We start from the raw sequence: 25269 nt of genomic DNA, 5'->3' as shown, positions 1-25269 counted from the left end.
ATGCGTCACAGGATCACAATAACTCCAACTTGCAAAAGGCATCTGACCTGGTGGATATCGTTCCCTCAAGTCCATCAGGGCAGACCCTTTGTTCCTCCTGCCCCGGTCGCCACGGTTACATCGGACGCCTCCCTGATCGGGTGGGGGGGGGCATTATCAGGGCAGGATGGTCCATGGCACTTGGCAACCTTAAGAATACCATCTGCACATAAATGTCCTAGAGATGAGAGCAGTGCTTTTAACGTTGCAAGCCCTCAACGACTCTCTTCCCCTGGGAACTTTTGCAGTCCAGACAGACAATATGTCCGTAGTGTGGTATATCAACAAACAGGGCGGAACCAAGTCCTATCCACTGTGTCGAGAGGCTCTCAGACTTTGGCAGTGGGCAATCTCTTCTCAGCGGTTTCTGATAGCAACGCATATCCCCGGGAAATCCAACATCATAGCGGACAGGTTGAGCAGAGCTATTCTCATGCCTCACAAGTGGTCTCTCAAACAATCAGTGACGGAAGAGATTTTTCAGGAGTGGGGCCTTCCTTGCTGCGACCGTTTTGCTACACCTCAAAACAGCAAATGCCCAGACTTCTTCTCTCTCTTCCCCCTTCCAGGCCATCCCCCCAGAGACGCTCTAACCCAAGATTGGCCCCGGGGACTTCTTTATGCCTTTTCCCCCTTTCCTCTGATACCTCAAGTAATTCAGAAAGCAACCGCCTTGAGAGCCAAGTTGATTCTCATTTCCCCTTATTGGGCTCGACATATATGGTTTCCGTTCCTACATCGTTATCTCTTGGTACAGCCATGGCCTCTGGACCCGGTTCCAGATGATCTAACCCACCAGTCGGGGCAGCTGCACCAATCCATACCTTCTCTCAACCTCACTGCTTGGTTGCTCCACTTCCATCCTTAGCCAGGCTTCCTATGATTTCTAATCCCGTCCGGGATATCATAGTAGCTTCCCTTAAATCTTCTACCAGAAGGATTTACACTAGTAAATGGCAACGTTTCTCCTCCTGGGCAAAAGCTAGGAATATAGACCCCTATACTGCTCCGATTCATTCGATCTTGGACTTCCTAGCTGAGATTTTTCATTCAGGATCCTCTTCCTCCACAGTAAAAGTTCAGCTGGCAGCCATTTCGAATTTTCATATAGGCTTTTTGGACCACAACATTGTCACATAAACTTTGCAAGGCATTCCTTCGAGGTATCTTTTTACTTAAACCTCCAATTAGAGACCCCCCACCACAGTGGGATCTAAATTTAATTTTAACATCCTTGATTCTCCCCCCTTTCGAACCTGCGGCTGCCTGTTCATTGAAATTTCTTTCTTGGAAGACACTCTTTCTAGTCGCCATTACTTCTGCCAGGAGAGTATCTGAGCTTCATGCTCTCTGCATTCGTCCTCCCTACTTAATCTTCCACAAAGACAGGGTATCTCTAAGGACTAATCCATCTTTCTTACCCAAAGTGGCATTGCAGACTAACTTAAATCAATCCATTGATCTTCCAGTTTTTTTCCCAAATTATTCTGATAGAGCGGAACAAAAATTACATTCTCTTGATGTTCACCGCCAACTCATATCTAAACAAAACTAAACATTTTAGGAAATCTGATCAACTGTTTCTATCCTATGAAGAGAACAGGAAAGGCCTTCCAGTTTCCAAGGTGACTTTATCTAGATGGCTGTCTTCTGTGATTACTTACATTTATCAGCTCAGAGGCAAAGAGTTGATTTCTAGGCCAAAAGCCCATTCTACCAGAGCTCTAGCTACATCTACAGCTTTTCAGGCTAGACTTCCAGTAGACACTATTTGTGCAGCAGCCACATGGGCCTCTCCTCATACCTTTGTTTCACATTACAAATTAGACTTGGCCTCCAGAGACAGAGCGAATTTTGGTTCCACCGTTCTCAAGAGTCTGTTCCATTGAGCCACCCAGGATGGAGGTGCTAGGGACGCGGTCCCATCCAGCAAGAATAAAGGCGAGATTGACAACTTAACATTAAAAAGTTATGTACCTACCATAACGTTCCATGTTAGTTGTCTTTTCTCGCCTTCTTTCTTGCGTCCCGCCCTCCATCCCCCTAGCCTGGTCAGACCGAGAAGATTATGCCTCTTCTCTTAAGAGGCTTTATCCTTTTTCTAGCTAATCAGCTTCTAGTGTCACTAGATTAGGTTGATCCCTTTCAGAGGATTATGATGATTATGATTGTCATTTTTAGTATTGTTACTTTTCTTCCTCCTCTACAGTTTGAAGAATATATTCCATAATTTCCTTAGCTACCAAACGAGATCTGGGTAGTCTCCGCCTTGCATCATGGGATATAGGGTTGCCTCGAGCTGGTAAAATTAGCTCTCGAGCTTAGCAAGTGCCGAGTCGGAGCCGAGGATCGGCTTCGAACCCATCCAGCAAGAAAGAAGGCGAGAGAAGACAACTAACATGGAACGTTATGGTAGGTACATAACTTCTTATTTTCATTTGATCATCAACCTATGGGAACACGGATCTGGTACCAATCTGACTCTTCTGAATTTTCCAGCTTCGGATCTGAGCTGCAAGCTCCATCTACCCATAATACCCTCGTCTCCTTCCTCCCCTCAGATCTTGTTTGCCACGCATCTAGTTAGCATCGTGGTCTGTTGCTTCAGGTTCCTGGTAAGTGAATTAATACAATTTCTGTGTTCCTCTTAACTTCTCTTTTGCTCTTTTAGACCCTTGTTATTGCTAATTTTGTCCCTATCCCTTGTGCTCAGACATTTGTCTTCTAATCCACCAAAACAAAACAAAAGGCCTCTCTTCTTTCCTTTTTTCCTTCTTGCCATAGTAATGTGCGTTTGTGCTACATCCAATGCCATGGCAGAAACTCTCGGAAATGCACAGTGTGTGGCCATAAGCTTCCCCCTTCTGATGGCCACACTCTGTGTGTGGTTTGTCGAGGGGTCCCACACCTAGACACCTCGTGTTTGATCTGTGCAGGATTCAACCCCTGTACATTGATCGACAGGAGAGCAAGTTGATTCTAAAGAGCCTCCTTCCTCCACCTTCCTTGGATGGCTCTGTTTGCACTTCTGCTTTTTCCTCTGCCCCGGCCTCTGGGACTCATCTCCCACTAAGAGGGCCAGGGATGGGGAGAAACACATAAAAAGACCAGGATAGGCCCAGGAAGCGGTACTCCGACCGCGCTTTCTCGACCAAACCTGTGGCTATCTCACCCGGCTTCCCTTTGCTTCATTCTCCCCGTTTTTCTCTGGAGCCGGAGGTTTCTCAGGGCCGATCCGTTTTATTGACCTCTCCAGGTCCACGTCCGTGGCTTCCTCTGCCCGGTCCCACCTGTAGCCTTTCTGAAGCCGTGGTGGATAGCATGATACAGAAATTCATCTGGATCCAGGTTCACATGGGAGTCTTGCCTTCTCCCTTCTCCTCCAGGGCTGGGAGCATGCAGTCTGCCATTTTGCCAATTGCTCCTTTTCCGATCCGACCTCCAGCTTAGGAGTCCTTGGTATCAAGGCCCTTCGGCATTGGGGGGTGTGGTTCACTGATGGTATCTGGGTACCTCAATGCTGACCATTGCCCTTTGTGGTTTGGCTCAAACTAGCTTGGAGCCATCTGTTTCTTCGAGCCGTAGATTCTCTGCCGAATCCAAAGGGGTAGTGCTGGCTTCGAGATTTTCTGAGTCGGCCCTTCCACTCGGAGTCTCAGTGCCTGGAGGCTGTGGTCCAGCTCCCCCATATACTCAGAGTTGAGGACACGGCCTTCGTCCCAGCTTCTAGGATTCGTTCTCCTCCTGCTTTTTATGTGGTGGAGAGGGTTCTCTGCTCCTTCGAGACCCATGACTCTATTGTCTTCAGAGTCTGTCCTGGCTTCCTCTCTTTCTGGTTCGGATTCTGCCATCATACCCCCTCAGGGTCAGCCTGTTGCCTCTCCACCCCAGAGAGTTCCCCCAAGGGAACAGCCAGAAGTTTGAGTCGTCCCCAGAGACCCCCTTCTGAGGAGCTCACTCAGAAACGTACGTGTAAAAGGAAGCGCTTGGACTCCCCGCCGGAGTCCCTCACAGAAGAGACAGACTTAGAGGAAGGGGAGGGTTTCCCTCGGTCACCCCTGGATGATGTCTCCTTTGGAGACATCATGGAAATACTACTCCAGAGTGGGGGGTGGTCTGTCCAAAAATCCAGCCCAGGTGAGTCAGTGTTCCTGGAGGTGTTTGGCATAGGACCCTCTACCTCTTGGGTGTCCCCTCTGATGGATCCACTTGTGGGTTTGATTATGTTTGGCATGGAAGGAACCCGACATGGAAGAGCTGATCCCGAAGTGCCTTGACAGGGTTCTGAGTGCACTGGCAGGCAAGCAACATTAGTCTAAGGGGGTCCCTGGTTGATGCCATGGGTAGTGGTGGAGGCCACCAAGAAAGCTCTCTTTCAGGAGAGCTGTATGCTTCATCCACCAGACAAAGTGTCTCTGGCCATGGACCGTTTTGGGAAGCGGGGTTTATGCTTCAGCCACATTTGCTGTACGTGCGATGAACTACGTAGCACATGTGAGCAGACCTCAGCGGGACCTGGTGAAAGAGGTCACTGAGTCTGCCACAGGGTCCATGGTGGAGGAGAAAGTGTTTGTATGGCTACCTTCCCTTTCATTTCCAATACCTATGTCAGGCTCCTGTCACATGCTACTGAAAGTGCCTCGAGGACAGCCGGTACAGGAGTTGCCATAAGGCGGCACGCCTGGCTCCGGCTTTGTGCGTTCTTGGAGCCCTTCAAGGTGTCTTTTACAAATGTCTCGTATGAGGGTTCCACACTTCTTGGAAAAACGGTACGAGACACATTCTTCCAGAGTGAAAAATATGGGAAGACCTTGTCTGCCGTCGGGATCCGCTTCTCAACCCCTCAACTGTCCTTTTCCCGCAATCATCGAAGGCTGAAGAAGATTTGGTTCCGAAAGTTTCAGGGCTATTCCCAAGACGCTCAGGACTCACCTTCCCCCAAAGACAGAGGAGGATATGGCAGATACTGTCCTCGCAGCAGAGTGGGTCTGAGGAACCAGGGGTCTCGGGGATTCCTGCCCGGACATACCCACGCAGCAGCCCTGAAGGGTTGCTTGACTGCTCATCTCTGGGGATATCTCTCTGCACCTAACAGCCTGGGAGTCAATTGGAGACTATCATTGGGTGTTGCAAATCATATCCAGAGGATACTTAATCCCCTTCATTCAAATGCCAATACTGCCCAAACACCTCCCGGACATTCCACTTACGGGAGTAAGTAGCAGTGGAAACTTCCAAGCTGCTTGAAAAAGTCATCCAGCCCGTCTCAAGAGACCTGTTCGGATCAGGCATCTATTCCAGGTTCTTTTTAGTGCCAAAGACAACAGAGGACTTTCTTTCAATCCTAAACCTGTCAGATGCCAAGACAAAACTCCGGATGGTCAGTCTGTAATCTGTTCTGCCCTTCCTACAGAAAAACTGCATGTGATCGGTGGACCTCCAGGATGCATACTACCACATCAAAATGGGCAGGCTGTCTCGGGGATTCGTCCGGTTCCATCTGGGGCCAATTATTTCCAGTTCAGAGTGCTACCCTTTGGTCTCACCGCCACCCCCAGGGTGTTCACCAAAGTGATGGCAGCGGTGGACGATTGACTCCTTTCTGCTCCGTCTAGGCATCACCTCTGCCAAGCCAGGGTCTCTTCCAGACCACCCACCAGTTGGGCAGAACCATAAATCTCAACAAGTCTCTGTCGGTTCCAGTTCAAGTTCTAGACTTTATTGTGACTCTGTTAGACACCATTCAAAGCAATTTTTTTTTTTTTTTTTTAAACTCCGGACAGGCTTCAATCCCTCACACATGTGTTGTACATTGTTCAGACTCAATATCCCCCTGCGGAGTCAGTTCAGGTGGTGGGGTCCATGATCACCCTGTCCCCATGGGTCTTCTACATATGAGAGTTCTCCAGTGGACCCTAGTGGTCCTTACTAGATCTGCTGTTATCCCGTCCGGTTGGTCTCAAGCCTGCAGGGATTCACTCCTCTAGTGGCTTCAATCCCCAGATCTTCCTCGGTTGCCCGTTTATCCTTCCTGCCCCGATGACCACAATGGCCACTGATGCCTCCCTACTCAGATGGGGGGGGCGGCATTGCATGGGAAGGACAGTCCAAGGCCCATGGTCTTCCCTGGAGACCCATCTGCATATCAGCATCCTGGAAATGAGGGTGGTGCTGTTGGCGTTGCATGCTCTTCATGCTTCATGTAGGGATTATTGCCATCCAGACAGACCGGTCTGTAATCTGGTACATCAACAAATAGGGAAGAACCAGGTCTTATCCCCTTTGTCGCTAAGCCAGTGGGCGATCTCCACTGGCCATTTTCTGGAGGCAATGCACATTCTGGGGAGGTCCAACATTCTGGAGGACAGGCTCAACAGATCTGATGTTCTTTGTGTTTCATTGTTGCAGTCATTACATTTGGGTAATCCTGCTGGCAGGTTGCCCTCAGTCGGCCTGAATTCCACAGTCTTGGATCCTGCGTCGGCTGTCGCCCCATCCCGGTCGTCAGGGGTATAAAAGTAGCAGCCAACGCCAATTTCTTCAATCTTTCTTGCCGCATGGTGCCGAAGCAGAAGCAGTTGGCAAGTGCCGGTCGGGCGATTGATTTTCGAGTTCGAATTTCAGATCCGAAGTCTTCTATAAAGCTAAGTACCCCGTTGGGGAAACTTTTTTCTTGCTCCAGAACCAATGTCAGAAAAAGTTAATAATTGTATTTCTTGTGGGAAGCAAATACCTCATAAGGACTTTCATTCTTACTGTATTCTTTGCCTAGGCCCTGATCATAATTTTCGGGGTTGTCAGTTTTGTGTTAGATTTAACCAACGCACTGTTAAGCGTCGGTATGATTTTGCTTTAAAGTACTTTGGACACAGATTTAATTATCCAGAAATGTAGTCGGAAAGCCATCCGACTACCGGAGTTCACAAAAAACACAAAGAAAAGGAAAAAGAAAGACAGCCGAGGCCAAAAACCAACGGCGAAGCTTCTCCTAAGCCAGTCGCCGGTTCGCTGGTTCTCAGTGAGGTGCTTTCGCAGCTCCTGACTGCTACTTTAGAGTTGCAGGCCGCTACCGACTCCCACGTGGAGTCTGCCATGCCGCTGGAAACTCAAAAGTATTGGAGCCTCGGATGCTAACCCTTCAGATGGGTCCGGAGCCGCTGAGCAGGCACCGGCTTCTGAGGGTGTATTCAGACCAAAACAACTATACATTAAACGTACTTCAAAGGCAAAGACTAAAGCACCTTCAAAGGCAAAGAAGCAATCTCAAGAGGCACGTGGACAGGCCTCCATGCCCAAAAAACAGATGCTCAAAATGGCCGAAGACTTGATTACCTTGATCAGGGGTTCCCATCCCCCTCCTGATAAGAGGCCTAGGCAAGAGACTATGAATCTTCAGATCAGGTTTCCATTTCTTCTGATGCCTCTTCTGATCAGGAATATTCTATTCCCCCCTATGAGGATTCTGATGCTGAAGAATCCATACCTTCAGCTTCTCCTCCTGAGGATTATTCTTTTTGGGAAACCTTACATACCATGAGGGAGCATTTCCACTGGGAGAGCCAAGATTTTTCAGATTTTAAAAAGAGACCCAGGGATTTCCTGTTACTACCTCAGCACAAGCCACTAGCCATCCCTCCTGTGTTAGACATTGTAGATGTGTTTTCGTAGTCCAGCCTTACCCCCGACTCCTTACCTCCAGCTCCTGTTAAGCCTGACAGGGTTCCTGACTCACATAAATTCCTTTTTAAAAACCCTGCTGCAGACCCAGAAACTATTTCTCAGGGTCCCAAGGGTGTTAAGGCTTCCGCTGCAAAAAACCCTACCCCTTCTGATAGGGATTCTAGGGCACTGGATAGATGGGGCAAAAAGGTTTACACATCTGCTACCTTGGCTATAAGGGCCTTAAACTGTCAATTTCATATGCTCAAATATCAGCAACATGTCATGGCATTGCTTAAACAGAAAATGTTGTTAAATTCTGAATGTGCAGAAAACAAGGAAATGCTGGATATATTGCATGCAGCTGAACAAGTTGGAAAGCATATTTTGCAATGTGGTTTTGATTCGTTAGAGGCCTCCTGCAGGGCTACAGTTACTGGTTCTGTAATTAGAAGGCATGCTTGGTTAAAGGAACAAAATCTGCCTGATCATGTAAAAGTTAAATTATTAGATGCACCTTTACAGCATGATTCTTTGTTTGGTGTTAAAGCAGAAGAGGTGTTAAAGAAAATGGAGGACAAGGCTAAATCTAGGCAAACGGTCAAATATTTCTTACAAGTACAGCCACCTAAGTTTAGTAGACACTGGCCAACAAAGAATTGGTCCTTTCCAGTGTCAGACTGACCTCAACGGGGTAGTCCCAGATGCTCTAGAGGCAGATCCCAGGCTCAAGGTTCATACAGGTCAAGGCAGTGGGGTGCTTCTACCTTCAAATTTGGAGAAGACAAATCAAAACCTTACAGGAAACAGTCCCAATGACTTCCCCCTGCCTGCACCAAGCACTTATTTCCTGGCAGCACCCTTAGGGGAAAAATTAGCACCTTTTTCTCAAAATTGGCATATTATAACCCAGGACAAGTGGGTTCTAAATATCGTGCCGCAAGGCTACAAGTTCCATTTCCATACCCTGCCAAAGACAAAATGGCTGCCAGATCTGCCAAAAAAATCAGTGGGCAGAGGCACAAAAACAAGTCTCATCCCTCATGGACATGAGGGCCATTCAAATAGTGCCAGAGCAAGAGCAGGGACAAGGATTTTACACAAGACTGTTCTTGGTACCCAGAAAGGACAAGGCCTGGATACCAATACTGGACCGATCGATTCTGAGTACATTCCTGGATATACCAAAATTCAAAATGTTGACTTTGCAGCAGCTACTGCCCATGCTGGGCAAGAACGCTTGGCTTGTAACTTTAGACCTAAAAGAGGCATACCTGCATGTCCCAATCAGACAAATATGCAGAAGATACCTCAGATTCAAGGCTGGCTCAATGCATTACCAATTCTCTGCACTGCCCTTTGGCTTATCTACTGTGCCCAGGGTCTTTATAAAGTGCTTGGCACCAGTAATTGCATTCTGCAGACAAAGAGGAATACAAATATATCCTTACTTGGACGACTGTCTAATTCAAGCAGAGAACAAGGACATTCTTCGTGTTTCACTGTTGCAGTCATTACATTTGGGGTAATCTGCTGGCAGGTTGCCCTCAGTAGGCCTGGATAACAAAGTCTTGGGTCCTGCATCCGTTGCTGTCTCCTCTTCCATGACGTCAGGGGTATAAAACATGCAGCCGATGCCGTTTTAATCTGTCTTTCTTGCCGCGTGGTGCCCGAAGCAGAAGTAGTTCGCAAGTGCCGGTCGGCCAACTCCTGAAATTTTTGTATTCGAGTTTCAGAACCGAAGTCTTCAAACTAAAGCTAAGTACCCCGTTGGGGAAACTTTTTCTTTCTCCTTACCGATGTCAGTAAAAGTTAATAATTGCATTACTTGTGCGAAGCAAATACCTCATAAGGATTTTCATTTGTACTGTATTCCTTGCCTAGGCCCTGATCATGTGCCTTGCTGTCGGTTTTTTGCTAAATTTAACCAACGCACTATTAAGCGTCGGTATATTTTTGCTTCTACATCATCTGGCGTTTGTGAAAAAACTTCTAACATGCCTAGGGTACAGAGTCAACGAAAAGAAATCAAAACTAGTACCCTCTCAAGAGATAATATTCCAGGGTGCAAGCTTAAATACAACTGCCCAGATGGCTTATCTCACGCCAGACAAACAAAGACAACTGACTACTTATTTCAAAATGTTAGCATCAAAGGCCCAGTTATCTGCAAGAAAAATTCTGCAGGCTTTGGGTTTCATGGCATCCTGCATCCTACTAATTCCATATGCAAGACTGCATATGAGGAAACTTCAGTGGTACCTAAAAAGTGTTTGGACTCAACATTGCCACAGCCTGGAAACTATAATTACTCTCATTCCCTGCCTGCAACAGGAGTTTCGCTGGTGGGCAAAGGCTTGTCAACAAAACAAGGGACAGCCATTCACATTGCCCCCAGCCAGGCAGACAGAACAGTCTTGAGTAAAATCCTTGTCCCCCGCTCTTGCTCTGGCACTATTTGAATGGCCCTCATGTCCATGAGGGATGAGACTTGTTTTTGTGCCTCTGCCCATTGATTTTTTGGCAGATCTGGCCAGCCATTTGTCTTTGGCAGGGTATGGAAATGGAACTTGTAGCCTTACATCAGATTATGCCTGTGGGGCCCACATGGCAGGAAGATGCATTCAGGGAACATGGACCTCAAACCAAATGCATCTACATATCAATCAAAAAGAGATGCTACCTGTTCAAAATGGCCTGACAGCCTTCCAGGACCTACTTCAACCAGGACAACTACTGATAAAGACAGACAGCACCACGATCATGTGGTATATAAACAAGCAGGGGGGCACACATACTTATCCCCTATGCAGATTAGCCATGACTTTGTGGGACACGGCACTGACTTACCAAGTACATCTGCAGGCACAATTCCTGCCAGGAAGGAAAAATACTCTGGCAGACGAACTAAGCAGAAACCTCATGGATCCCCATGAGTGGCAGCTGGATCCACAAGTCTTCAGCATGATAACAAGGAAATGGGGATACCCGGACATAGATCTATTTGCCTCCTCTCACAGCTACCAACTACAGAGATTTTGCTCAAGGATTTATCACAGACAAGTATGGAAAGTGGACGCCCTATCCTTCAGCTGGAAAAACCTATCAGTGTATGCCTTTCCCCCTCTGCGTCTCCTCCCCACGGTACTCTTAAAGGTCAGACAGGAGAAGCCAAAGATGATACTGATTACTCCAGACTGGCCCCACCAGCACTGGTACCCAATATTAAGGAGCTTGTCTCAATGCCCAGCTTGGACCCTACCTCAAGTACCGCATCTACTGTCCCAGCAAAACAATCAGATCCTGCACAGCCAGCTCGGGACTTTAAACCTGGCAGCATGGCGGATAATATAGTCTTACAAAACACACCTCTCAGCAAAGCTGTGATGGATGTCATTTTGGAAGCCAGAAGGCCTAGTACTAGAAAGTCTTATGCTGGAAAATGGAAGAGATTCTCTGCCTGGAACCAGGCACAAGGAACAGATACAGCTGTGCCAAATATTCCTCAGATTTTACAATACTTAACTGAGATGCAGGACAAAGGCCTATCTTTCTCATCTGTTAACATTCATGCCTCTGCCATTTCGGCTCATTACAGTGCAGAGCCACCAATATTTTCTCATACCTTATTAAAACAGTACCTCATAGGAGCCAAAAATTTAAGGCCTCCAAGGAGATCACTAATGCCTGCATGGGACCTCAGCTATGTCTTGGAAAAACTCACCCTGCCTCCTTTTGAACCAGCTGCTACTGCTGATTTAAAGTTTTTATCTTGGAAAACAGCTCTGCTCCTAGCAATAACCTCTGCAAGACGAGTTTCAGAGCTACAGACACTCATGGCTGTGGAACCTTTTATCATTTTTTATCCGGACAGGGTTTTCCTGAGGACAAACCCAACATTTATGCCTAAAGTGGTGTTCAGTGTGGCTCTTAACCAAACCATTCATCTGCCAACTTTTTATCCAAATCCACAGAACAAGGGGGAAAAAATTCTGCATTCTTTGGACGTACACAGATAGCTTAGATTCTACTTGGACAGAACCAAAGTTTTCAGAAAGACAGAGCAATTACTAGTGGCATATGCTGCAGTATCACAAGGAAAGGCCATCTCAAAGCAGACTATTTCAAAATGGATAGGCCACTGCATTCGTTTCTGCTACTTATACCATGGCAAGCCAGTGCCTAAGGGCATTAGGCCACATTCCACCAGAGCTGCAGCCACTTCAGCAGCCTTTCTCAGAGGAGTACCAACCAAGGACATTTTAGAGGCAGCTACTTGGAGTTCATTGCATACCTTTACAAAGCATTATCGTCTGCCACTCTACTCTAAATCCAGTGCAGGCTTTGCCACTGCAGTTCTGCAGGGTCTCATAGCCGCTCCTAATGCTGTTTAGCTCCAGCCTCCCAACCATAGCTTTGGGAATCTACCAAAATGTAATGACTGCAACAGTGAAACACAAAGAACATAGTACAGTTGTGTACACTTACCATAAATGTAGATGTTCGAGTGTATTCACTGTTGCAGTCCAGGTTACCCACCCGCCATCCCCATCTTTCCTTCTCTGATTTATACAACCTATGTGGTGTATTTGCTGGTGGATGAAGGTAAAGTTTATATTGCTGCATGTTATTTTATATATAGATATACATTTTGACTACCCTTTTTGGGGGCACCTGACATCTGGGGCAAGAAAAACTAAAGAAAATGTGTACATGTGCGAAGCAAATACCTCATAAGGATTTTCATTTGTACTGTATTCCTTACCTAGGCCCTGATCACGTGCCTTACTGTCGGTTTTGTGCTAAATTTAACCAACGCACTATTAAGCGTCAGTATATTTTTGCTTCTAAATATTTTGGTTCAAGATTTAACTACCCTGAAATGTCTGTTAGCAATCTGACTACCGGAGTTCACAAAAAATGCAAGGAAAAAGATGGAGACAGACCGTCGAGGTCCAAAACAGACGAAGCTTCTCCTAAGCCAGTCACTGGTTCGTCTGTACTCAGTGAGGCGCTTTTGCAGCCCCTGATACCTGCTACTTTTGAGTTGTAGGCCTCTACCGAGACCCATTCGGAGTCCGATATGCCGCAAGATTCGCAAAGTATTGAACCCGTGGATGTCTTTCCCTTGGATGGGTCCAGAGCCGCTGAGCAGGCACCGGCTTCTGAGGGTGTTTTCAGTCCTCAACATTTTCACATTAAACCGACGCCAGCAACAAAAACAAGGTCAAAAACAACTTCTATTTCTAAAAAAACAACGCATGAGCCACGTGCTCAGGCCCCTATGCCTAAAAAACAGATGATCAAAATGGCTGAAGATTTAATTGCCTTGATCAGGGGTTCCCAACCCCCCTCACTAAGAGGGCTAGGCAAGGCACTGATTATGAATCTTCAGATCAGGTTTCCATTTCTTCTGATTCCTCTTCTGATCAGGAATTTTCTATTCCACCCTATGAGGATTCTGATGCAGAGGAATCCATCCCATCTGCATCTCCTCCTAAGGATTACTGTTTTGGAGAGACTTTGCATACTTTAAGGGAACATTTTCAATGGGAGAGTCAGGACTTCTCTGAATCAAAAAAGAGGCATAGGGATTTCTTTCTTCTTCCTCAGCGTAGGCCGTTGGCAATACATCCTGTATTAGACATTGTTGATGTGTTCTCTGAATCGAGCATGGCTCCTGATTCTCTGCCTCCGCCTCCTAGTAAGCCAGACAGATATTACAGGGTTCCTGACACCCACAAATTTCTTTTCAAAAATCCTGCTGCTGATCCTGAGACCATTTCTCAGGGTCCCAAGGGTGTTAAGGCTTCTACAGTCAAAAATCCTACCCCTTCTGATAGAGATTCCAGGGTGCTGGATACATGGGGTAAGAAGGTTTATACGTCTGCAACCTTGGCACTCAGGGCTTTAAACTGCCAGTTTCATATGCTTAAATATCAACAGCATGTTATGGGCTTACTGAAACATAAAATGTTGATTTTTGATTGTGTGGAAAATAGTTACAGGATTTATTGCATTCAGCAGAACAGGTTGGAAAGCATACTTTACAATGTGGTTTTGATTCCTTGGAGGCCTCTTGTAAGGCCGCTGTTACTGGATCTCTGATTAGAAGGCATGCCTGGCTCAAAGAGCAAAATCTGCCTGATCATGTTAAAGCTAAATTGTTGGATGCCCCTTTGCAGCATGATACTCTGTTTAGTAATAAGGCAGAAGAGGTTTTAAAGAAAATGGAAGACAAAGCTAAATCTATGCAAACTGTAAAAGATTTCTTGCAAGTGCAGCCACCCAGGTTCAGTAGGCACTGGCCTACTAAAATTGGTCTTTTTCTGTGTCCAACGGAACCACTCGGGGCAAACCCAAGTGCTCAAAAGGCTCCAGATATCAATTACAGGGTTCTTACAGGTCAAAGCAATGGGGTGCCTCCACCTCCAAATCTGAAGGAAACAAAGCACAACCCTACAGTAAGCAGTCTCAATGACTTCCCTCTACCATCTCCAAGCACTTATCTTTTGGCAGCCCCCTTGGGGGGAAAACTAGCACTTCATGCTCATAATTGGCAGTTAATTACCCAGGACAAGTGGGTATTAAACATAGTATCCTAGGGGTACAGATTTCATTTCCATACTTTGCCAATTCTAAATGGATGGCCAGATCTGCCACAAAACCAGTGGGCAGAAGCCCAGAAAACAAGTCATGTCCCTCATGGATATGGGGGCTATTCAACCGATGCCAGAAAAGGAAAAAGTATAAGGATTTTATTCAAGACTTTTCCTGGTATCCAGAAAAGACAATTCATGGCGTCCAATACTGGACTTATCGATTCTGAACACGTTCCTGGGCATTCCAAAATTCAAAATGCTGACTTTACAATAGCTACTGCCTATGCTAGGCAAGAATGCTTGGTTAGTAACTCTAGACTTAAGAGGCATACCTGCATATCCCAATAAAGGAATAATGCAGAAGATACCTCTGCTTCAAAGCAGGTTTTTTGCATTACCAATTCTCTGCACGGCCCTTTGGCTTATCTACTGCTCCCAGGGTCTTTACAAAGTGCCTGGCACCAGTAATTGCATTCTGCAGACAAAGAAACATTAAAATTTATCCTTATCTGGACGATTGTCTCATTCAAGCAGAGGACAAGGACACTCTACTTCAACATCTGGCATTTGTAAAAAGGCTTCTAGCATGCCTAGGGTACTCCATAAACGAAAAATCACAACTGGTACCCTCTCAAATAATTACATTCCTGGGTGCAAGCTTGAATACAACTGCCCAGATGGCTTACCTCACGCCAAACAAACAAATGCAATTGACAACATACTTCAAACAAATGGCAACAAAAACCCAGTTATCTGCAAGACAGATTCTGCAGGCTTTGGGGTTCATGGCATCCTGCATTCTACTAATTCCATATGTGAGACTGCATATGAGGAAACTTCAATGGTACCTAAAAAGTTTATGGAGTCAACATTGTCACAGCCTGGAAACAATGATTCCTCTCAATCCCTGCCTACAACAGAAGTTTCTTTGGTGGGCAGAGACATGTCACCAGAACAAGGGACTGTCATTCACTCTACCCCCCCCTGCCACCCTAACTACAGACGCATCAGACTATGCTGGGGGGCCCACCTGGCAGGGAGATGCAGTCAGGGTAAATGGAGCCCAAACCAAATGCATCTACATATCAACCAGAAAGAAATGCTAGCTGTTCAGAATGCTCTGACAGCCTTCAAGGACTTGCTTCATCCAGGACAACTACTGATAAGGATGGACAATACCACAGTTATGTGGTACATAAACAAGCAGGGGGGTACACATTCCTACCCCCTTTGCAGACTAGCCATGGCCTTGTGGAACACAACCTTGACTTAACAAATACATCCTCAAGCTCAATTCCTGCCAGGAAAGCAAAATACTCTGGCAGACGACCTAAGCAGAAATATTATGGACCCACATGAATGGAAACTGAATCCACAAATCTTCAGCATGTTAACACAGAAATGGGGGAGTCCAGACATAGTTTTGGGGAGAGGCAAATAGATCTATCAGTTGGACAAATTCTGTAAAGGAACTCGTCAAAAAAAAAGCATGGAAAGTGGATGCTCTATCCTTCAGCTGGAAAAACTTGTCAGTCTATGCCTTTCCCCCCTCTGCCTCTGCTCTCCAAGGTCTTACTAAAAGTCAGATAGAAAAAGCCAAAAATTATCCTAATTGCTCCGGACTGGCCTCGCCAGCACTGGTACCCACTTTTAAGGAATATGTCACACCTTCCTCCGTGGTACTTGCCTCAAACACCTCATCTACTGTCTCAGCAGAACTATCAAATTCTGCACATTCAGCTCCAAACTCTGAATCTTGCAACATGGCTATTCAACTAAATATTCATGCGACATCTTTCAGTAAACCTATGATGGATGTCATTTTGGAAGCCAGAAGGCCTAGTACTAGAAAATCTTATGCTGGTAAATGGAAGAGATTCTGTGCTTGGAACCAAGCACAAAGAATAGACACAGCAAAGCCCCAGTATTCCTCATATTTTACAATACTTAACTGAGATGTTTGACAAGGGCTTATCTTTTTCTTCAATAAAAATCCATGCTTCTGCCATCTCGGCTCATTACAACACAGAGCCTCCCCTCTTTTCTCATCCACTGCTTAAACAGTATCACAGAGGGGCCAAAAATTTAAGGCCTCCCAGGAGAACACCTGCTCCTGCCTGGGACCTCAAAAACTCACCCTGCCTCCTTTTGAACCAGCAGCTACTGCGGATATAACATTTCTGTCTTGGAAGACAGCTTTTCTTTTCGCAGTCACTTCAGCAAGAAGGGTTTCAGAACTACAGGCTCCGATGGCAGTGGAGCCTTTCATATTTTACCCCGACAGGGTGGCCCACAGGACCAATCCTTTTATGCCTAAGGTGGTATCCAGTGTGGTTCTTAACCAGACCATTCACTTGACAACATTTTTCCCAAATCTGCAGAACAAGGGGGAGCGGATTCTGCATTCATTGGATGTACACAGACAAATAAGATACTACTTAAACAGGACAAAATCTCTAAGAAAGTCAGAGCAGCTACTGGTAGCATTTGCTGCATGATCAGAGGGGAAGGCTTTATCAAAGCAGACTATTTCTAAATGTATAAGCCATTGCATTCATTTCTGCTATTTGCACCATGGTAAACCTGTGCCCAAGGGGATCAGATCCCATTCCACCAGGGCTGCCTCTACTTCAGCTTTTCTCAGAGGGGTCCCAACCAAAGACATTCTAGAAGCTGCTACTTGGAGCTCTGTTCATACGTTCACAAAGCATTATCATTTACCTCTCTTCTCTAAATCCAGGGCAGGCTTTGCCACTGCAGTCCTGCAGGGCCTTATAGCTGTTCCTAATGCTGTTTAGTTACATCCTCCCATCCATAGCTTTGGGATTCTACCCAAATGCAATGACTGCAACAGTGTAACACTAAGATCATAGTACAGTTGTGTACACTTACCATAAATGTAAATGTTCGAGTGTATTCACTGTTGCAGTCCGGGTTACCCACCCGCCATCCCCCATTCTATACCTTTTCTTTCCTTCACTATACTCAAAAGCCTTTGTGGTGTATTTGCTTTTAGTTGAAGGTAAATTTTATGTTTCTAAGGTGCATTTATATATTTACAGATTTTTATGTATATTTTTGCTCCCCATTTGTGGGGCACCTGACATCTGGGGCAAGAAAAACTGATTTAAAATGGCGTCGGCTGCATGTTTTATACCCCTGACAACCTGATGTCAATGAAGAGGAGACGGCAACCAACGCAGGACCCAAGACTTTGTTATTCAGGCCGACTGAGGGCAACTTGCCAGCAGATTACCCCAAATGTTATGACTGCAACAGTGAATACACTCGAACATCTACATTTATGGTAAGTGTACACAACTGTACTTTCTCTGCACTTCCCTTTGACTTTTCTACTGCGCCCAGGGTATTCACAAAGTGCCTGGCTCCAGCCATTGTATACTGCAGGCAGAGAAACATTCAAATTTTCCCATACTTGTAAGATTGCCTGATTCAGGCGAACAGTCAGGAATTGCTACTTCATTATCTGACATTTGTAAAGAGACTCCTAACTTCTCTGGGGTATACCATCAATGACAAGAAATGTCATTTGGTTCCCAGTCAAGAAATTGTATTCCTGGGAGCAAGCTTGAACACAACTTCCCAGATGGCATTCCTCACTCGAGAAAAGCAGGTTTATTTGAAAAATTACTTCAAACTACTGGCCACACAAACCCAGCTATTTGCAAGAAAACCACGGCAAGCTCTAGGGTTCATGGCCTCATCCATTCTCCTAATTCCATATGCAAGACTGCATATGAGGAAACTTCAGTGGTACTTAAAAAGTCTGTGGTGTCAACATTCTCAGGACCTAGAAACAGTGATTCCGATCATTCCTTGCCTAAGGACAGAGTTCCTTTGGTGGGCAGAGGCCTGCAACCACAACAAGGGACTCCCTTTCACTCATCCCCCTGCCACCCAAACCCTGACAACAGATGCATCAGACTATGCATGGGAGGCTCACATGACAGACAAATGCATTCAAGGCAAATGGAACCCAGGACAAATGCACCTGCATAGCAATCAAAAAGAAATGTTAGCTGTACAGAATGCTCTAACAGCCTTCAAATACCTTATCCTTCCAGGGCAACTCTTGATAAAGACAGACACCACAGTTATGTGGTACATAAGCAAGGGGGAACCTTATTCCTACCCACTCTGCAGGCATGGCTCTGTGGAACACAGCCTTGAGCAATGCAATCAAGTGCACCTGCAAGCTCAATTCCTGCCAGGCAAACAAAATTCACTGGCAGACTTGAGCAGAAATCTAATGGACCCACATGAGTGGAAACTGGATCCCAACTCATTCAACTTGTAATCCATAGCTAGGGGACCCAGAGGTCTTTGCTCTTTGCTTCCCCCCCAAAACCATAAATTGAGCAAATTTTGCACCAGAACTCCCCACAGCCAAGCATGGAAAGTATCCTTTACATGGGAAAACCTCTCAATCTCTGCCTTTCCCCCTGTGCCCCTCCTCTCGACAGGCCAAGGACAATCCTTATTGCACCGGACTGGCCACGCCAGCACTAGTACGCACTTTTACGCAGTCTGACAGCAGTGCCACCCTGGCAGCTGCATCAGACACCCTCTCTGCTGTCCCAGCAGGAGGGGCCAGATTTTGCATCCTCAGCTGCTAACCCTGAACCTAGCAGCCTGGCTTCTTCCCTGAGTACATCACCAGCAACCCTCAGCAAACAGGTGCTGGATGTCATTCTTGAGGCCAGGAGGCCTAGTACTAGGAAATCCTATTCAGAAAAGTAGTTAAAGGTACTGTTCTTGGAGCCAATCTCAGGGAAAGGACACAGCCGTTCCCACTTTACCTCAAATCCTAGATTATCTAGCAGAACTGGTCCACAAAGGCCTATCCTTCTCCTCAATTAAGATTAATGCTTCTTGCCATCTCAGCTGATTACAGTACTGAGCCCACCCCTCTTCTCACCCTGTGGTCAAACAGTTCCTGAGAGGAGCTTACAATTTAAGACCCCCCGACGTGATCTCCCACTCCTGCCTGGGACCTTAACTTTGTACTAGAGAAACTCTCACTTCCCCCTTTTGAGCCTGCTGCTACAGCAGAATTAAAATTCCTCTCTTGGAAAACAGCCTTACTTCTTGCTATCACTTCAGCAAGAAGATTGTCTGAGTTACAGGCCCTTATGGCTTTGGAACCTTTCATTGTCTTCCATGCGGACAGGGTTTCCCTCAGGACTAACCCGTCATTTATGCCCAAGGTGGTCTCCAGTGTGGCTTTAAACCAATCCATCCATTTACCAACCTTTTTCCCTAATCCTCAGAATAAAAGTGAAAGGATCCTGCCCTCCTTGGACATGCACAGACAGCTCAGGTTCTACCTAGACAGGACTAAACCTTTCAGAAAGTCTGACCAGCTGCTAGTCAGCTTTGCTTCAAGGGCAGAGGGCAAGGCCATTTCAAAGCAAACTATTTCCAAATGGATAGCACACTGCATCCATTTCTGCTACAAACACCATGGAAAACCTACCCCACTGGGGATCAGAACTCATTCCACTAGGGCTGCCTCAACCTCTACAGCATTTCTCAGGGGGGTCCTTATCAGAGACATCCTGGAAGCTGCAACCTCGAGTTCTGTACACACCTTCACAAAGCATTACCACTTGCCTATTTTTTTTTTTTTTTTTAATCCATAACTGGGTTTGCCACAACAGTCTTACAAGGCCTGCTAGCCAGCCCTAATACTTATTGACTGCCTTCACCCTTCATCAGCTTTGGGAATCAACACAAGTGTGATTGCAACAGTGAAATATAAAGAACATAGTGCAGTTGTGTACACTTACCATAAATGTAGATGTTAGAGTGTATTCAGTGTTGCAGTCCTGGTTACCCTCCCTCCAGACCCCTGATTTTTCTATACTTTCTACCTATCCTCTTTTTTTTGCCTATATTGTATGGCAATGGTATTTACTTTTTACTGGAGTTATTCCACATCATGTAATTGCTTCTATTTTGGGGGCTCCTGACATCTGGGGCAAGAAAAAACTGATGTAATGGCATCTGCTGCATGTTTTTTTACCCCTGATGTCATGGAAGAGGCGACAACATCTGACTCAGAAATCCCAAGACTCTGGTATTTGGGCCAACTGAGGGCTACCTGCAGGCAGATAACCCAAGTGTGATGACTGCAACAGTGAATACTCTCGAACATCTACATTTATGGTAAGTGTGCACAACTGTACTTTCTGGCATATGCAGCCAAATGACTATCTCCAACATGTCAGGTCAAGGTGCATTCTACCAGGTCTTTGGCTACTTTAGCGGCCTTTTGGTCTAGGGTTTCTTTGGATGACATTTGCTCTGCAACTACTTGGGCATCTTCCCACATGTTCTTTTTGCACTTTAAATGGATCTCCTGTCCAGAGGCAGGGCATCCTTTGGCTCTGCTGGCTCAGGAATATCCTTCCATGAGGACCTGCCACGGCCTTTTGGTAGCTGGGGACTCTGTCCCACAGGCTGAAGATCAAATGAAAACCAACTTCAGATAAAAAGATTATGTACTCACCATAACGTTCCATCCGAGTTGTTGTTTTTCATTTGTCTTCAGCCGTCCCTCCCTCTTTCCCCCTGTTTTTATGTAGGCTGTGTGGTAGAACGGGTGGAAGAGACGGCCCTTACTTTGGCAAGCCTTTGTTTTTCATGTGGTGCTTTCAGGGTACTACTGCCAAGATGTTAGGGTCTTGGTTAGGTCTGGGTGCTACTGTCGGCAGCAAACTCTGAGGGGAGGAGGGAGACTGGCATTATGGATAAGGGAGGAGCTTGGAGCTCAGATCTGATGCTGGGAAATGTGGCATAGTCGGATCCGTACCGGATCCGTGTTCCCACAGGTTGAAGACAAATGAAAAGCCACAACTCTGAATGTTATGGTGAGTACATGACTTTTTTTTTTTTTTTTTTTTTACCAGTTTGTGGTAGTATACATTTATTGATTCTCCAAGCCTCACATAAGGGCTGGAAATAATACTGATGATCTCTGGTGGTAAATTTAGGTCCATCAGGCTTCATTTTATGATGTGGAATTGTAGGAATATAGCTTGATATCTGCTCGGTAGAAGAAATTAGTTTGATTTAGGGTTGGGGTAGTTTTCTTGTGTTTTTTTTTTTTTTTTTTTTTTTTTTTTGAGTTTGTAGGTGGGTGTATGATTGTGCACATAATTATAACAGGTTGAATGCATTTAACATTGTATGCAAACATACATGTGTTGTCACGCTTTGAGAACTGTGTTCTTAAAGTTTGTGGTATCACAGCTGCTTTGTTGGCATTGGTCTGACTGTGTAACTGGCAGATAGAGCCAGGACTTGAGTTTCTGCATGCCCTAATGAACTGTGATAACACGTCCTGACCATTGACTTTTACTCTCCAGTGTAAATGGAAATGCTTATTTGTTACATCTTGTAGAATAACGCAGTTTAGTGGCAGTATTTCTTCTACTAATTGGACAGGAATGGTGGCTGAACTACCAACACAGATCTGAAAGTGCAGAACTGTGTTGTATGTGAGTTCTTGTACCTTTGTGTTGAAAATAGGTATAAATAGAAATGGTGTTTCATGTGTGTAATTATGTGAAAGCAAACAAAAAGTTACACTGAAGTGAGATCTAAATGCTAGGCAGTACGCTGAACTGGAAGTGAAGTATTTTTTGCTTTTTCAGCCCCTCCTTGCAGTTTGAAGCAGCATGGGCTCTTACAAATATTGCGTCTGGAACATCTGATCAAACTCAGGCTGTAGTTGAGTCTAGTGAGTATTTCAGTGTTAATTTTAAAAAAGAAATGTTAACATGTTCACTAACTTCCATTTTGTGTTAGCTTTTCAGTTCTGTCTTAAACCAGCTTTTACTAGGAAAGCATTTCTTGTAATAACAGGTGTACCGTTGTTTTCCAGTTGGCAGATTTTCAGAGCGGACATCCAAAGGATGATTTTTAAACGTGCACAAAGAATTGCCACTGGACAAGTTGTTGAGAAATGATTTGCTAAGTCTGTTTCAAGGAACTTGCTAAGAAACTTACTCTCAGTATATTTAGCCTGTGCTCTTTAACACTGATATAGGCAATATTTATTTGTGAAGTTGTGGGCTAGATTGCCTTCATGGGAAGCTGGAAGCCCATTTCTCTTGTTTAGAAACTTCATGGTCAAGGCAGTTCTGTGAAATTCCTTTAGGCAGTTGTGTTGTGATTAACTTGTAGCCACCTGTAAGAGAGACACAGTTTAAACAGATGCTGAGCCCATATTTCTCTAATGATGTTTGGTTGCATTTTTTCACCTTTATTTCACCACACAGTTTGCCAGTAGGTTTGCCTTTACATGCTGTTTTTTTTTCTTCTCCCTTCAAGAAAGACTTGCAGTGGTTTTCTGATGTTCTTCGTGTTTCACTGTTGCAGTCATTACATTTGGGTTGTCTACTTGCACTTAGCCCTCAGTCGGCCTGATTATCAGAGTCTTGGGTCCTGCGTCAGTTGCTGTCTCATCTTCCATGATGTCAGGTAGTCAGGGATATAAAGCATGCAGCTGACACCATTTTATCAATCTTTCTTGCCGAGCGGTGCCCGAAGCAGAAGCAGTTCGCACGTGACGGTCGGCCGACTCCTGAAAATTTCGAGTTTCAGAACTGAAGTCTAACTAAAGCTAAGTACCCCTTTGGGGAAACTTTTTCTTGCTCCTTACCGATGTCAGTAAAAGTTAATAATTGCATTATTTGTGGAAAGCAAATACCTCATAAAGATTTTCATTTGTACTGTATTCCTTGCCTAGGCCCTGACCACGAGATACCTTGCTGTCGGTTTTGTGCTTTATTTAATCAGCTGACTATCCGTCGTCTGTATATTTTCGTCTCTAAATATTTCGGTTCTTGGTTTAATTATCCAGAAATGTCGTCGGTTAGCCATCCGACTACCGGGATTCCAAAAAAAACGCAAAGATAAAGACAGAGACAGGCTGCCAAGGTCCAAAACTGCAGACAACGCTTCTCCTAAGCCAGTCGCCAGTTCGCCGGTACTCAGTGAGATGCTTTCACAGCCCCTGATACCCGCTACTTCTGATTTGCAGGCCTCTACGGAGACCCATTCGGAGTCCGGTATGCCGCGAGATGCTTCAACTATGGAACCCGCGGATGTCTCTACCTTGGATGGGTCCGGAGCCGCTGTGCAGGCACTGGCTTCTGAGGGTGTATTCAGGCCTACGGATTTGCATATTAATCCGAAGCCTCCTTCTTCACTTAGGCCTGAATCTCGAACCATGCCTAAAAAACCGACGCCCAGACCACATGCTCAGGCCTCTATGCCTAAAAAGCAAATAAGAATGGCTGAAGATCTAACAACTCAAATCAGGGGAAGCTAACCCCACCTTTCTAAGAGGCCTAGGATTGAAGTTGTTTATGAATCTTCTGACCAGGATTCTGTTTTTTCTGATTCTTCTGATGATCTGGATTTGCTCTTACCTACTTATGAGGATTCTGATGCAGAGGACTCTATTCCCTCTGCTTCCCCGCTAGAGGATTTTTCTTTTGGTGAAACCTTACATACTCTAAGGGAGCATTTCCACTGGGAAAGCCAGGATTTTTCTGATTCAAAAAAGAAGCTTAGGGATTTCTTACTCCTGCCTCAGCATAGGCCTTTAGCCATTCCTCCTGCACTAGACATTGTTGATGCTTTTTCAGAATCTAGTTTGGCCCCTGATTCTTTGCCTCCTGCTCCCAGAAAACCTGACCGATATTACCGGGTCCCTGAGTCACGCAAGTTCCTTTTTAACAATCCTGTTGCGGATCCAGAGACTATTTCACAGGGGCCGAAGGGCATTAAAGCTTCTACTGCTAAAAATCCTGCCCCTTCTGATAGACTCCAGGGCGCTGGATAAATGGGATAAGAAGGTTTACACTTTTGCAGCCTTGGCCATTAGGGCTTTAAACTGCCAGTTTCATATGTTAAAGTATCAGCAACATGTTATTGGATTGCTTAAACAGAAAATGATGATTCCTGATTGTGTGGAAAATAAAGAATTACAGGATTTAATGCATTCTGCTGAACAGGTTGGAAAACATACTTTGCAATGTGGATTTGATTCATTAGAGGCCTCTTGCAGAGCTGCTGTTACTGGGTCTGTGCTCAGAAGGCATGCTTGGCTTAAGAAGCAATCTTTGCCTGATCATGTTAAAGCTAAATTTCTGGATTCTCCCTTAAATCAGGGCCGCCTGTTTGGCAACAAGGCTGAGGAAGTTCTTAAGATGGAAGATAAAGCTAAATCTATGCAAACTGTTAAAAGATTTCTTACAAGTTCAGCCTCCTAGATTTAGTAGGCACTGGCCCTCCAAGAATTGGTCCTTTCCAGCCCCTTCCAGGTCTTCTCAAGCCAAACCAAGACACAGCAGAAACCCCAGGTTTCAGTCCCAGGGGACACACAAGACTAAACAGTGGGGCGTTTCCACACCCAAATCAGGGAGTAGTAAGACTCCCCCCTATGGAAAACTGTCACAATGACTTTTAAAATTTCCAAGCACTTCCCAACTGAATGCACCTTTAGGTGGAACGATTGGTCTGCATGCAAAAAACTGGGAACTCATTACCCAGGACAAATGGGATGTTCTTCGTATTTCACTGTTGCAGTCATTACATTTGGGTAATCTGCTGGCAGGTTGCCCTCCGGCCTGAATAACAAAGTCTTGGGTCCTGCGTCAGTTGCTGTCCCTTCTTCCATGACGTCAGGTCGTCAGGGGTATAAAACATGCAGCTGATGCCATTACATCAGTCTTTCTTGCTGTGCGGTGCCCGAAGCAGAAGCAGTTCGCTAGTGCCGGTCGGCCGACTCCTGAATTTTTCATTTTCGAGTTTCAGATCCGAAGTCTTCAACTAAAAAGCTAAGTACCCCGTTGGGGAAACTTTTTCTTGCTCCTTACCGATGTCAGTAAAAGTTAATAATTGCATTACTTGTGGGAAGCAAATACCTTATAAG

General features: G+C 45.5%; 1 protein-coding gene across 1 annotated transcript in view; it reads left to right on the top strand.

The window, feature by feature from the left end:
* KPNA4 (karyopherin subunit alpha 4) overlaps positions 1 to 25269 on the top strand; it is a 1407074-nt gene that overhangs the window by 572120 nt on the left and 809685 nt on the right. The window contains exon 7 of the mRNA XM_044069621.1: positions 21980 to 22065. Coding sequence (XP_043925556.1) covers positions 21980 to 22065 — 86 coding nt within the window. The remainder of the gene's footprint in view (positions 1 to 21979; positions 22066 to 25269) is intronic.

This window comes from Protopterus annectens, chromosome 4.part0 (genome assembly GCF_019279795.1).
Source record: "Protopterus annectens isolate FY-2018-M chromosome 4.part0, PAN1.0, whole genome shotgun sequence".
In the NCBI taxonomy this organism is placed as follows: Eukaryota; Metazoa; Chordata; order Ceratodontiformes; family Protopteridae; genus Protopterus; species Protopterus annectens.
This window is presented reverse-complemented; position numbering and strand designations above follow the sequence as displayed.